Source organism: Phacochoerus africanus, chromosome 10, assembly GCF_016906955.1.
Source record: "Phacochoerus africanus isolate WHEZ1 chromosome 10, ROS_Pafr_v1, whole genome shotgun sequence".
NCBI lineage: Eukaryota > Metazoa > Chordata > Mammalia > Artiodactyla > Suidae > Phacochoerus > Phacochoerus africanus.
The window spans coordinates 52,195,454-52,210,946 of record NC_062553.1 but is presented as its reverse complement, the minus strand read 5'-3'; the positions used below and the strand labels follow the sequence as shown (position 1 = coordinate 52,210,946).

General features: G+C 43.1%; 1 protein-coding gene across 1 annotated transcript in view; it reads right to left on the bottom strand.

The window, feature by feature from the left end:
- Window positions 1-5,972, bottom strand: part of TMA16 (translation machinery associated 16 homolog) — a 28,375-nt gene extending 22,403 nt beyond the window's left edge. The window contains exon 1 of the mRNA XM_047798786.1: window positions 5,820-5,972. Coding sequence (XP_047654742.1) covers window positions 5,820-5,822 — 3 coding nt within the window. The 5' untranslated portion in view covers window positions 5,823-5,972. The remainder of the gene's footprint in view (window positions 1-5,819) is intronic.
- Window positions 5,973-15,493: the final 9,521 nt, after the last annotated feature.

The window sequence follows — 15,493 nt, the reverse complement described above, 5'->3', positions numbered from 1 at the left end:
AGTCAAGCTAGTTATCTCATGAGTAACTATGTAACGTACCATCTAGCTCTCTCATGAATGGCTATATACCTTAGTAAGTGCTGGCCCGAAGATGGCCACCACATAATAGGTACAGCCAGCTTAGGGAAATAAGGAAAAGATCCCTGAGGAAGTGACCTGAGATCCAGCCATTTTTTCAAGGATAATGTGAGCTGCTGTATAAAGAACAGTCTGGAAGGAGGCAGAGTCAGAAGAAGCAAGACTACTGAAGTGCTCAGGTCCCTAAGAAAAGATGACAGTTGAGTGGCATAAGGGTGGTGACAGCAAGGATGGAGAGAAATGACAAGGTTTGAAATGTACCTTGAAGACAATGATAGGACTGAATACAGATGGTGAGAGAAAGGAAAGAATCAGGTAGAACCCTCAGGTTTGTAACAAAGCAACCACATGGTTAGATCTCCCATTTACTAAGACAGAAATGCCCTCATGGACGGGCATCAAGAACTCACTTGTAGACAGCAGTTTAAGAGAGCTGGGTAGAGGTGTAAAGTAAGTAAATTTATGAGTCTGGCATTTAGGAAAAAGGTCTAGGCTGAAGGTACAAACTTGGGATAACCTGGAGTTAAAGGGAGTGCTTTAGAGCCACACAGAAGCTAAGAGTTCCTTCAGCAGAATAAGAAAATGGCCTGGGGCTAAGCTCAGAGGAACAGATATTTAAAAAGCACCTACAGTGTAACAGGCACCATTATGAAATCAATGAGAGATTAGTAACCTGAAACTAAAACAGGAAAAAGAACACAACAAGTCACAGAACAAGTATATAAAAATGTTTTTAAAGTTTTGAAAAGATGTGTGCTCTACCTTAAAAGAAATGTTAAAACTTTGAGGAGCTCCCATCATGGCTCCAATGGTTAACAAATCTGACTAGGAACCATGAGGTTGCGGGTTCGATCCCTGGCCTCGTTCAGTGGGTTAAGGATCCTAAAGATCCAGCGTTGCCGTGAGCTGTGGTGTAGGTTGCAGACATGGCTCCCGAGTTGCTATTGGCTCTGGCGTAGGCCAGTGGCTACAGCTCCGATTCTACCCCTAGCCTAGCACCTCCACATGCCATGGCTGCGGCCCTAGAAAAAAAAACTTTGATAAACTACAATTTTAATGCATAAAAAAGATTTTTAAAAATTATTTATTGACAATGCAGTAGGGAGGGTGTAGGTGAGCTAGCAGTCCCATTAATAAGGGGGATGTAAGTTGGTATAATCTTCTGTAAGGCAATTTGATAGTTCTTATCAAGATAAAAACTGCATATCTTCCCCCCCTGAATTTTTCTTCTTTTTAGGGCTGTACCTGTGGCATATGGATGTTTCCAGGCTAGGGGCCAAATCAGAGCTGTAGCTGCCAGGCTACATCACAGCCACAGGAACCCCAGATCTGAGCTGTGTCTGCAACCTACAGAGCAGCTCATGTGAACACTGAGAGCAGGGATTGAACCTGCTCCTTATACTAGTCAGGTTCATTACCACCGAGCCCAACGGAATGCCAATAAAAACTATGTATCTTTTGATTAAGGAATCCTACTTTCATTAATTTAGTTTACAAATATACACACACGATAAATAAGAATAATCAATGCAAAAGTATTCCTAGTAGCAAAATAATGAAAGGAGCCTAAGTGTCCATCAAAGAGCTGGTAATTAAATTACAGTCCACGCAAGCAAGAGAGTTGTTAAATCTGCATGTACTCACACAGACTGCTAAGATCAGGCAGGAAAAAGCAGCAGAGGGCATGGGGTGGATGTAGCAAGCTCTCTCTATAAAAAGGTGGGTTTGAAGACATCCATACACCGGTACATTCATATAAAGTGTCTGAATGGTTATCTAAGAAACTGTTCTAACAGTGGTTGTTTCTCAGCTGAATCAGGGAGTCAGGAAAGAGGTGCAGGAAGACTTACTTTGGTTGTAGGGAAAATACTGCCCTCCCACCCATCCCCACACCTGGGAATGTGTCACCACACATGGCAAAAGGCACTTCACAGATGTCATTGAAGACCTAGAGATGGGGAGGTTATCTTAGATTATCCACATGCGTTCAACATAACACAAGGGTCTCTTTAGGAGGGAGGCAGAGGACCACTGTCAGGAGAAAGAGGCGTGGCTTCTCCTAAGGCAGATCTGAGATATTGCCCTGCTGGTTTGGAAGGTGAAGAAGGGGCCAGAGCCAAGGAAGGCAGATGGCCTCTGGCAGCTGGAGAAAGGACCTCCACCAGCACCTCCTGAAGGAAGACTGCCCCGCCAACACCTTAATTTTAGCTCAGTTAAGACTCACTTCTGGACTTCTGATCTCCAGAAATGAAAGAGAATGAATCTGTGTTGTGTTAAGCCATAAATGTGTATTAGCTTTTCACAGCAGTAATAGGAAAGTAATACACTTTTCATGGACAATCATATTTTACTGTTTATTTTTAACCATGTCATGTAACGTTATCTCAAAACAGTTTGCTATATTAGGTAGATTTTCATTAATGTTTTTCTTTAGTTTTATTAACTTTCAGGAACAGATTTTCACTAGAAGGTAATCTCTTTAATATTCATTACACTCCTAGGCATAAAAGCAGAAACACAGACAAACGGAACAGAACCAAGAATCCAGAAATAAACCCAGGTATATACGACAAATATTTGACAAGGGAGCCAAGAGTACTCAAGGGGGAAAAGACTTTTCAATAAATGGGGCTGGGACACTGGATATTCACAAGCAAAAGAATGAAATAGGTCCCCTAATTTACAGGACTTGCAAAAATTAACTCAAAATAAATTAAAGACTAAATGTAAAGCCTAAACTGAAAAACTCTAGAAGAAAACACAGGGGAAGATCCCTCACATTGACCTTGGCAATGATTGCTTGGATCTGACACCAAAAGCACAAGCAAAAAAGCAAAAATAAACAAATGGGACTACATCAATGGAAAAAGCTTCTATACAAGAAAAAGAAATAATAAACAAAAATGAAAAGAGACCTACAGCAGTTGGGGGAAATAACCGCAAAATCACGTATCTGATAAGGAGTTAGTATCCAAAACATACAAGGAATTCACACAACTCAGTAACAACAAAAAACAATCTGATTAAAAACTGGGCAAAGGACCTGAAGAGACATTAAGACATTTTTTCCAAAAAAGAAACACAAATGACCAAGGGTCCTACTGAAACCATGTACCAAACCCTAAATCTTTGTGTTCTGAAGGAAAAGGCCTTTCCTTTAGCCTCCCATGCCTCCCTCGGTCTCAAAAGGCTGACTCAAGAATTCATGACTAGGAAATGTTGTTACAGCTAAAAACTAGTTACAACAGTCTCCATCATGTTATGCCCCGACTTGGTCCACTAATTACTAGTTTTTACTTTCTAGTTAGAGTTACATCTTACCTAGTGTCTGGCTTTCCACAAATGAGCTCTTCCTTGCTTAATTGCTTTCTTTTACTAATGGCTAATTTCCAGTTGGAGTTCTACTGCACCTAGTGTTTTCTTTGGTAATTGAAACACTCCCTACCACCCCTTCCCTGTAAGCAATCTTCATTCCAGAGTGAAGGTCAAGGAACAATAACCCTGAAGATAACCAGAAACCATCACCAGACTGACTGAGGCCGGATTTGCCTACTCTGAAATGATCTATGGATGAAGAATAATGCAGACACCTTAATCAATAGCCCTGTCTTCCAAGCTAAACCTATAAAACCCCTTGCTCTCCCCTCTCAAGTCAGGACATAGTTTTGAGGCACCAGCCTGCTGTGTCCTTCCTTGCCTGGCAAAGCAATAAAGCTGTTCTTTCTCTTCCTCAAAACTCTGTCTTGGAGACTTAACTGGTGCCAGGTGTACAGAGGCGGTATTTTCAGCGACACTGTTACTAAAGTTAATTACAACAACTAACATTCACTAAAGTATCTGACACTAGGCTAACTGGGTTACATTTAATTTTCACAGTTCTCTGAGATGAGCACTATGTACCTCAACAAGAATAACTGAATCTTTCAGGGGTTAGGTAACTTCACCAAGACCATAATATGGCAAAGACTCACTGCCCACATTCTGAGCTGTAGGAAAGTTCATAATAACTGATACAAAAGTCTAAATGGAAAACCTCCAGTGCCAAGCTGAGATTAAATTCAAGAGAGGATCAGTAGTGCCCATCATGGCTCAGGGGAAATGAATCTGACTGGCATCCATGAGGACACAAATTTGATCCCTGGCCTTGCTCAGTGGGTTAAGGATCTGGTGTTGCCGTGAGCTGTGGTGTGGATTGCAGAGGCAGCTCAGATCCTACGTTGCTATGGCTGTAGCATAGGCCAGCAGTAGCTCCAGTTTGACCTGGGAACCTCCATATGCCAGCCCTAAAAGACAAAAAAAAAAAAAAATTTCAAGAAAGGATGCTGCAGAGCCACTGTTGATATACCAGAAAAATGACAAGACAGGAAATATGCCAATGAGAACAGATTCATACTGCTTTCTAGACTTATGACAAGGCAATATATTCCTACTACACAGCTTGATAGAGGTAAAGTTCTGATGGTCAAGGACAACTACAATCAAATGCCAGTCAACTTCCCAATCACTCACACATAACTGCATTATTAAATGTTCCACTCTGAAAAGGAAAGAAAACTACAAAGAGCTGGCAATTGCACACACTAATAAGTACAGAGCCTGAACTTACACAAGCGTGTATACTCCAAAGAAAAAACAGCTTCAGGCAGACATGAAGATAAAAATACGATGAAGGAGTTCCTGTCGTGGTGCAGTGGTTAACGAATCCGACTAGGAACCATGAGGTTGAGGGTTCGGTCCCTGCCCTTGCTCAGTGGGTTCACGATCCAGCGTTGCCGTGAGCTGTGGTGTAGGTTGCAGACGCGGCTCGGATCCCGCGTTGCTGTGGCTCTGGCGTAGGCCGGTGGCTACAGCTCCGATTCGACCCCTAGCCTGGGAACCTCCGTATGCCGCGGGAGCGGCCCAAGAAATAGCAACAACAACAACAAAAAGACAAAAGACAAAAAAAAAATAATAAAAAAAAATAAAAATACGATGAAAAGGAGGAAAAAAAAGAGAGAGAGAGAGAGAAAAACACTGAGATCATAACTTTTTACCAGATTATAAACTTTTTATTTTATGTGCAACTAATTTAAAACTGAGAAATTACAATTCATGTTCCTAATCCAGAATTGTTTTTAAACACAAATGAAAAGAGCAAGAAATAGCAGTTTTGGAATAAGTGAGTTACATCCAACCCAGGAGGGGAGGATGAAGACCAACAGGCAGATTTTGTATATTGTACACCTCTAAGGGGCTCCCAGAGGGTACAGGTACAAGCACCACACAGAGGGTTTCCGAAGCAGCTAGGTTTCGTTTTGTTCTGGTTTCTGAAGGCGCCAGAAGCAAGTGGAGGTTCCCTGGCCAGGGATCGAACCCGAGCCACAGCAGTCACAACACTGCATCCTTAACCCGCTGCGTCCCAGGGAGCTCCTGGGAGGTTTTGTCTTAGCAAGAATAATGGATAAGGTACCTCCCGGCGCACCTGACCTTTACACGTATACGTGCGGCAGAAGCGCTCTTGCACCCACTCCTCCTGATGTAACAGTAACCAAGTGTCCGTACGGGGGCAAGGAGGGGCACCCAGACCCGCCGCCCCCTGTGTCAACGCCGCCCAGGACCCCGCCGCATTCCTACCCTGCCGCCGTCCCACCGGGGCGATGGGGCCCGGCCCTGCACCCAGCCCGCGGGGCAGCACTCTTATTCCCTCCCCGCAAGCAGCTGCCTGTCGCCCACCGCAGCCTCCGGGGACCGGCGGTACCCACCATGGCGACGTCCTCGCGGGCTGGCCTCGGACTCCGCGCGCCAGCACCTTCCCTCCCCGAGCGGCGGTCGCTTATCTGGCGACTCGAGCAGAACACTCGTGGGGCGGAAGAAGCCGCCTGGCCGACCGGAAGTGGGAGGATGAGCACGCTCCCCTAAAGCGTCCCTGGAAACGAGGCCGGGGCTTTGTGGGCCGGAGGTGCACGTGGTGGGCTAGCGGGGCTGACGCGCTCTGGCCCCTCTTTTTGACCCGCAGAAGTCGCTCAGCACTCCAGGGCTCCTCCCCGCCCAGCCCTTCAGTGTCCGGCTCAGGCCGTGTGGCTTTTACCATGAATAACGGTACCGGGAAGGGATCCCTGGACGGGGTGTTCACTGAGAGGCTGCCCGCTGTGCGCCGGGGCGAGGCCGCGGAGACCGGGTGAGGCCGCAGCCCCTGGGTCGCTCGGCCGCAGCTAGGATGTGGCGAGGCCTGAGCGCTCAGTCGAAAGTGGGTTTCTAGCTGCACCAAAGTCTGGAAAACCCGCCGGAGGGGCGGGGAAGCCTTTTCTGTCAGTAGGAACTGTGTCAGACACGCATGATTCTTCCGGGCCAGCAGTATTCTTAACCTGGCTGGTGGTTACTTAATTTCTGTAATTTCTTTAAAAATTCTGTAATTTTTCTTAGTGCGTGACATTGTGATTTATCCACCTTTGTGCTTGTAGGCTATACTTCTTAGCAAGAAGTATGCAAAAAAAAAATTTAAGCACAAATTTATTACACCATTGTTCTTGAATCCAGTTAATACTGTTGAGGAGTCTCATGTTGGTCTAATTTTTGTTCCTTTGGGATGGTTTACTTTTTTGTGTGGAATCTTTTCATAGTTTTTCTTTGCTTTTCTGCAGTTTTACTGTAGTGTGTCTAGGTATTAGTATTTTCTTAAGTGTCCTGGTACCCTATGGCCCCTCAGTTCCCCATGGGGATTTCTCTTATCTGGATTTTGATAATTCTATTCTCCCAACCTTTTAGCATATCATGTATCACTTGTTTTCTAAAATAATTTCTTGTCATTTTGTTACCTTTTTCTTCAACTCTTTTGAATACATGTTATGCTCATTTAAAATATATTGGCTCATCCATTTCAATAAATCTACTTACGGTGGCATGTGCTGTTCACATTTATTTATTTTATTTTATTCTATTTTATTTTATCTTTTTCAGTTGCATCAGTGGCATATGGCAGTTCTCAGGCCAAGGATTGAATGTGAGCCACAGCTGTGGCAACGCCAGGTCATTAGTCCACTGCACCACACTCCTGCTTTAATTCATTTTAACTTTCTCTTTGAGGAGTATTTTCCTGGAACCTCAGGATCACATTTCACTGGGGAGTCAGTTCTCTTGCCCTGCACTGTGTATTGAGGAAGTTCTGAAAGTCACATCCTCAACTGTGTCCTCTTTGGACAGTTGGAGAACAAGGAGGGTCAAACCTCAAGGAGAGGCGTCAGGGCCCAGAGGACCTGTGCTGACAGGGGATCAGGAGGCACCTGTCACCCTGCACCTGTCTTCATCGTTTCCTTACTTAGCTGGCTTCTGTCTCCTTTGCCAGTGCCTCACACCCCTGGGAGGCCAGGGGTCTCCCCATTCCTAAGTGAGGTAAGGGAGGCAAGAGCTAAGTTACAGCTTCTCCAGACCCTCCCAGGCCACGGCCTCCCATGTCCCTCACCAGCTCCCATCTTTCCCCCCAGGGCACAGTTGTCATCTCACTTATAACAGCCAGTTCCTTCCAGTGTCTGTCACTTCTCAGGGTTGATTGGATGACCTTGAGCTACTTTACCATTTTATCCTACTTGCCAAGAATCCTGATTACATTAATAAAAGTAGCCTTTTGTCATATAGGATGTAAATTGGTTAGTCATTTTTCTTCTGACCTGTCTGTGACAATTTTTTGCTGGGGAGAAACTAATAAAATGTGTTTCAATAGGGAGCTAGTTGTTACACAGATGAACTAAAGGTGGCCCCTACAAAATTGCATCTTCTTTTCTTCCTCACAGCAGGCAGGACCCAATAACTCAAAAACCTGATTGGCTCCCAAATCCAGTTGTTTGAAATTCAGCTCCAAAGATCAGATGTTTAGCCAGCTGAGTCCCCCTGCTTTCCTGCCCAGGGAAACCTCACCCAAAACCTGCTAGCCACGGGGAAGACCGACCCTGCACTGTAAAAGCCCCTAAGCCACCGCAGCTCTTCACCATTCTCTGCCCCCGGGGTCTCCCCCCCAGACTCTCTCTCTCCCTGCCTTTGGAAGGTGGAGGTGTCAGGGCTGCCTTTCCACCCCTGCACGTCTGTGTGGGCCCTCCCAATGACACTGCTTGTGCGCTAATGCCACCTGGTGGCCACATCCACTAGTTCGGTACAAAGGCCGTTATTTTGCTGCCGTTTTCATTTTTTTTGGCCAGGTTGTGCAGAAGTTTCCAGGCAAGGCATCAAACCCTTGTCACAGCAATGACAATGCCAGATCCTTAATCAACTGAGCCACCAGGGAGCTCCTGCTGCTATTTTAAAAACTGATTCAAATCCGTGTGTAGAAATGTAGACATGTTAGGTAAAAAAAGGGAGTGTTAAGACAGTTTGCATAGTAAGTCCCACTTAGAACAAAAGGAGGAAAGAAGACAGCATGGAAAACAGCAGGAAGGATAAATGGTTAATTTAACAGCATTGAGGTGGGGAGCAGGAGGGAAATAACTTTCACCCTGTTTTTAAGCTGAATTTGATGATTAAAGTGGTCAAAGACTGTGGTGTCACTAGAGATGTGTTAGTGCAAGCAAAAGCATAAAGGCTGGTGACCAAGCTCAAGGTGTAAGTGTGCAAGTCCTAGACTGTCACAACTCAGAATGTGACTTAATTGGGAAACAGGATCCTTGCAGATGTAACTAGTTTAGATGAGGTCATTACTGGGAAAGGTTAGGCCCCTAATCCAGGAGTACTAGTGCCCTGATGAAAAGAAGAAATATGAAAAGAACGAAATAATGGCATTTGCCAGTAACATGGACGCATCTAGAAATTCTCACACTAACTGAAGTAAGTCGGAGAGAGACAAATACCATGTGATATCACATATATGTGGAATCTAAAATATGGCACAGGAGTTCCCATCGTGGCTCAGTGGTTAACGAACCCGAGTAGTAACCATGAGGTTGCAGGTTCAATCCCCTGCCTTGCTCAGTGGGTTAAGGATCTGGCGTTGCCGTGAGCTGTGGTGTAAGTCGCAGACATGGCTCGGATCCTGAGTTGCTGTGGCTGTGGCGTAGGCCGGCGGCTACAGCTCTGATTCAACCCCTAGCCGGGAACCTCCATGTGCTACAGGTGTGGCCCTAAAAACACACACAAAAACAAAATAAAATGAAATATGGCACAAATGAACCTATCTACAAAATAGAAACAGACTCACACAGAGAACAGACTTATGGTTGCCAAGGGAGCAAAGGGATGGATGGGAAATTTGGGTTGGTAGATGCAAACCGTTACATTTAGAATGGATAAGCAATGAGGTCCTACTGTACAGCACAGGGAACTCTATCCACTGTCTCAGGATAGAACACGATGGAAGATAGTATGAGACAAAGAATGTACATATATATATATGACTGGGTCACTATGCTGTACAGCAGAAATTGGCACAATATTGTAAATCAACTATACTTTAATAAATTTTTTTTTAAAAAAAGAATAGAGTTCCTGTCATGGCTCAGGGATAACAAACCTGACTAGTATCCATGAGGATGCAGATTTCATCCCTGGCCCTGCTCAGTGGGTTAAGGATCCGGCATTGCTGTGAGTGTAGGTCGAAGAGGTAGCTCGGATCAGCAGTCTGGCATTGCTGTGGCTGTGGCATAGGCCGGCAGCTGTAGCTCCAATTCAACCCCCTAGCCTGGGAACCTCCACGTGCCACAGGTGCTTCCCCAAAAAGAAAAAAAAATTAAAAATAAAAAAATAACAAAGGAAAGAAAGAAATGATGGAGAGAGGGGGGAAGAAAGAAGGGAGAAATCTGGACATTCCATGCATGAAGGAGACACCATGTAAATATTAACGACCATAAGACATGTTATGGTTTTAACTGTTTCCCCCAAATATGTCCTGGAGTCCTAACCCCTACCTCAGAGTGTGGCATCGTTTGAAGATAGCCTTTCAGAAGTAATCAGATTAAAGTAGGTCATTAAGATGGGCCCTAAGGCAGCAAAACTTGTGTCATTATGCAAAGGGGAGATTTGGACTCAGACACCTATGGAGGGAGGGGACCATGGAGAAGACAGCCACCTGCAAATCCAGGACAGGGGCTGGGGTGGACACCCATCCTCATGGCCTCAGAAGGACGATCTGGTGGACACCATGATCTTGCATCTCCAGCCTTCAGGGCTGTGAGACAACATATTACTGTTGTGTTAGCCCCCATCCACACCCCCAGTGAGTGGTCCTTTGTTACAGCAGATCTACTTCTCTCTCCACTTCTTGTTCTCAATCTTGTCAAAATTCTACTTGCTCACATTGATGTTCAGAATTATATTTTTTATGGAGTTAACAAGACACAGAAATCCCTAGGTAAGTCTTTTAGAAAAAAATTTGGTGGAATTAAAGTTCATTTATAATATGTTAATTTCTACTGTATAGTAAAGTGATTGATTCGGTTACACATATATATATATATATTCTTTTTCGTTTTCTTTTCCATTATGGTTTATCATAGGATATTGAATATTGTTCCATGTACTATACAGTAGGACCTTGTTGACTATATATTTTATATATAGTAGTGTGTATATATTAATCCTAAACTCCCAATCTATCCCTCCCCCATGTCAACCACAAGTCTGTTCTTTATGTCTGTGAGTCTGTTTATGTTTCATTGATATGTTGATTTGTGTCATGTTTTATATTCCACACATAAGTGATCTCATATAGTATTTGTTTTTCTCTGCCTGACTTACTTCCCTTAGTATGAGAATCTCACTGGGTCCATCCACCTGGTTTTTATTATCCAAGTTCTGCAAAGCTTTGCCTTCCCCACCTCCATTTTATTTGTCCTAACACTATCCAAAGAATTTTCCCAAATACTGCCATGATCAAGACCTTCAGAGGATAAAGACCTTTCCATTTCACTTCACCCTCAGCCCAAAAGCAAGAGATCAAAACAAAACTCAGAAATATCATACCAGGCTCTGTTTCAAGGCCTTTGCAAGATCTGGCTTCCTGCCTTCCCCTCATTGCCCTCAGCCTGAATCTTCCCTTCCTGTTAGATTAGAAATTATCTTTTTCTGCTTTCATAGCTTTGCTTTGACTTCTCATAATACTGACACTAATCAAAATCATGGCCATCCTACAAAACCTAGGTCCAAGATGACCTCTTCAGTGATACCCTCCCTGGTTACTGGCTGAGAGTGGTGTTTGCCTCACTGCCCTGCTGTCATGCTTAGCATTAAGGGGCATTTTCTGTAATCACCAGTGCTCTCCCTGTTAAAGCTCAGTATCTGGATGGCAAGAACCATCTTTATTGCATTTGTAGAGCATTATGTAAGCCTTGAGTCCATCAAGTATGCAATAAAGAAATGAATAAATTATCACTATTTAATAAAAAATTTGCTCTGATTTTTAAGCATATGAAAAATTGTTCTGAAGATGAACTATTTTGAACTTGAAAACACTGTAAGTAAGAGTGTTGCAAGATGATATACAGAACCAGAAGGTAATATTAAAATCCTATGCAGTGGAAATTATGAACTACCAGTATTAGTTCTTCCTTTTGTCTTAATTTTATGAGCCCTGACCCTAAATTTTAACAGAGCAATGGGCATGCTGCTACATTTCCCAGTCTCCCGTAATGTTGGGTGTGACCAGACAAGTAAGCCTCACCAGTGGAATATGAGATGTGAAATTTACGATTTCTGGGTCACCTCCTGAACAATAAGTGGATGATGTCCCTTCCGTCATTTTTATTCCTTCTAGAAGACAGGATAGGATTTCCCATTGTGGTTCAGTGGTAATGTAGCTGAAAATGTACTCCCTGTACACTGGCGCCAATTAAGTCTCGGAGACAGATTTTTGAGGGAGAGAACAGCTTTATTGCTTTGCCAGGCATGGGAGGACACAGCAGGCTGGTGCCTCAAAACTATGTCCTGGAATTTCTGTTGTGGCTCAGTGGTTGGCGAATCTGACTGGGAACCATGAGGTTGTAGGTTTGAACCCTGGCCTTGCTCAGTGGGTTAAGGATCCCACGTTGCCGTGAGCTGTGGTGTGGGTTGCAGACGCGGCTCAGATCCCGTGTTGCTGTGGCTGTGGCATGTGCGGGTGGCTACAGCTCCGATTTGACCCCTAGCCTGTGAACGTCCATATGCCGTGGCAGCGGCCCAACAAATGGCAAAAAGACGAAAAAAAAAACAAAAGACAAAAAACTATGTCCTGACTTGAGAGGGGAGAGCAAGGGGTTTTATAGGTTTAGCTTGGAAGACAGGGCTATTGATTAAGGTGTCTGCATTATTCTTCATCCATAGATCATTTCAGAGTAGGCAAATCCGGCCTCAGTCAGTCTGGTGATGGTTTCTGGTTATCTTCAGGGTTATTGTTCCTTGACCTTCACTCTGGAATGAAGATTGCTTACAGGGAAGGGGTGGTAGGGAGTGTTTCAATTACCAAAGAAAACACTAGGTGCAGTAGAACTCCAACTGGAAATTAGCCATTAGTAAAAGAAAGCAATTAAGCAAGGAAGAGCTCATTTGTGGAAAGCCAGACACTAGGTAAGATGTAACTCTAACTAGAAAGTAAAAACTAGTAATTAGTGGACCAAGTCGGGGCATAACATGATGGAGACTGTTGTAACTAGTTTTTAGCTGTAACAACATTTCCTAGTCATGAATTCTTGAGTCAGCCTTTTGAGACTGAGGGAGGCATGGGAGGCTAAAGGAAAGGCCTTTTCCTTCAGAACACAAAGATTTAGGGTCTGGTACATGGTTTCAGTAACAAACCCAAGAAGTGTCCATGAGGATGTGGATTTGATCTCTGACCTCACTCTGGGTGAAGGATCTGGCGTTGCTGTGACTGTGGTGTAGGCCAGCAGCTACAGCTCCAATTTGATCCCTAGCCTGGGAACTTATATTTGCAGTAGGTGTGGCCCTAACAAGCCAAAAAAAAAAAAAAAAAAAAAGGATAGGATAGATTCCAGCTTCAACTTTGCAGATGAGGCCACACTTGAGGAACCAGAGGGCAACAAGACAGAAAGACCCTGTTGAGCAGAACTTCCTGGCAAGTCTGGACCTTTCATTATCTTCTGACCATTCACATTAAGAAGAAATGAACTTAAACCTTGCTTGAACCACTTCCATTTTTCCCTTTGGGGAGGGAGGGTCATTTTGTTATCACAGCCCTATAACCTGAAAATTATGCTATAGTACAGTAATAAAAATTGAACATTTATCCTGAACATTATTCTGAAGATGCTGGAATAACCTGCCTCAGGCATCATTCTCAATAGCTATTTTGATTGATTTGATTGAATTTCAATAGAGAATAGCCAGTGTTTATAATGATGACCATTAGTTACCAAAGAAAAGATTAAAGTTTCACATGCCCTTTAGAAGAAGAAAGGCGGGTATTTGATGTGTCTTAGAGAAGCTAATTTAAGATCATTCAAATGCACAATTTTTGTGCTTCACAGAGCAGTACTAAATCTCTCTAGAAAATTCAACTAACTATAAAAATGAGGGTTTTTTTAAATAGTTCTTAGCAATTAAGATTTCATTATACTGTACTTTGGGGGACTTATTTTTAAATGACACCAAAAAGGTTAGCTGTAACTGATGTAGTAAAGAATCCCAAACTCCAACGTCTTCTGGGCTCAGAGTGGTAATGGAAGTGTGTGAACAACAGTTGAGAATGGTATGGGATGTAGCTCAGAGGGAATATGCCCCCTGTGAAGTGTTAAGGTAACAAAACATTTCAAAATGTTTTGAGGCCATAACAGAGTAACTAGAATGGGACTTACCCTCTAGCCATAAACAACTACAAAACTAGATGCACTACACCAAGCAAGCAACAGTGGTCATGCACTGGAAAACAGTCAGCACAAGACTGGGATTCCCTAAAGAAGAAAAATAAGGCGTGCCATGCCATCTTCTTGATGTCCTTCCTGGAGGTGCTTTGCAGAGAGTATTGCAGGAAGGGTTGTCTCACATTGAGCAGGGTAGTCTCCTGGAGGCCTCTGCTAGGCCAGGCAGAGGACAACTTGGAGATAGTAAATGAAACAGTCCCCAGAGCTCCTAGAGCTGACTGACAGGATTGAATCTTCACCGGCCAGTGTGGAGGGTACTTGTTGGACACCCAGGACCTACCATGGAGACCCTGAAGAGATTATGTTTTTGTATTAATGCCGGAATGAAGCATACTTTCTATCCCACCTTAACAAACTTAAAAAATTTTAAAGCATCAAGCTGTCGGCTGCAATGAAGGCCAATGCTCTTATTGGGCTTTTAACAAAATAAAATAGAGCAAATTTAATTTAACAAAATAAAAAACAGAGCACTCCCAAATGATGTCCATCATTTAATTAAAACAAACAAACAAAAAAAGACCAGCTATTTCAAAAAGCAGAACAATGTAACTATTGTCAGGAGAGAAATCAGTCAGTGGAAGCAGACTTCACTGCAAAGGAAACCATTAAACAAAAGAAAAGAACATACACAATGGGAGAAAATTTTTGCAAATGATGCAATTGATAATGAGCTTAATCTCCAAAAATAAAAACAACTCATACAACTCAACAACAACAATAACAAAAACCCAAATGAAAAATGGGCAGTAGATCCAAATAGACATTTTTCCAAAGAAGACATACAGATGGCCAGTGGGCACATGAAAAAATGCTCAACATCACTAATTATTAGAGGTATGCAAATCAAAACTACAATGAAGAACCACACATGAGTCAAAATGGCCATCATTAATAAGTCTACAAATAACAAATGCTGGAGAGGGTGTGGAGAAAAGGGAACCCTTCTTCACTGTTGGTGGGAATGTAAATTGGTGCAGCCACTATGGAAAAGAGCATGGAGGTTCCTAAGAAAACTAAATATAGAACTACCATATGATCCAGCAATCCCACTCCTGGGAATATATTCAGACAAAACTGCAATTCAAAAAGCTATGTGCACCCCTATGTTCACAGCAGTACTATTCACAATAGCCAAGACATAGTGGAAAAAACCTAAATGTCCATTGACAGATGAAAGATTATGAAGATGCAGTACATATACACAATGGAATACTACTCAGCCATAAAAAAAGAAATGATATAATGGCATTTACCATAACATCGATGCAACTAGAGAGTCTCATTTCAAGTGAAGTAAGTCAGAAAGAGAAAGACAAATACCATATGATATCACTTATATGTGGAATTGAAAATATGGCACAAATGAACCTATCTACAAAACAGAAACAGACTTGCAGACACAGAGAACAGATATGTGATTGCTGGGGAGGGGGGAGGGAGTGAGATGAATGGGGAGTTTGGGATTGGTAGATGCAAACTATGACATTTAGAGTGGATAAGAAATGAGGCCCTATACAGCACAGGGAACTATATCTAGACTCTCAGGATACAATATGATGGAAGATAATAAGAGAAAAAGAATGTGTGTGTGTGTGTGTCTATATGTG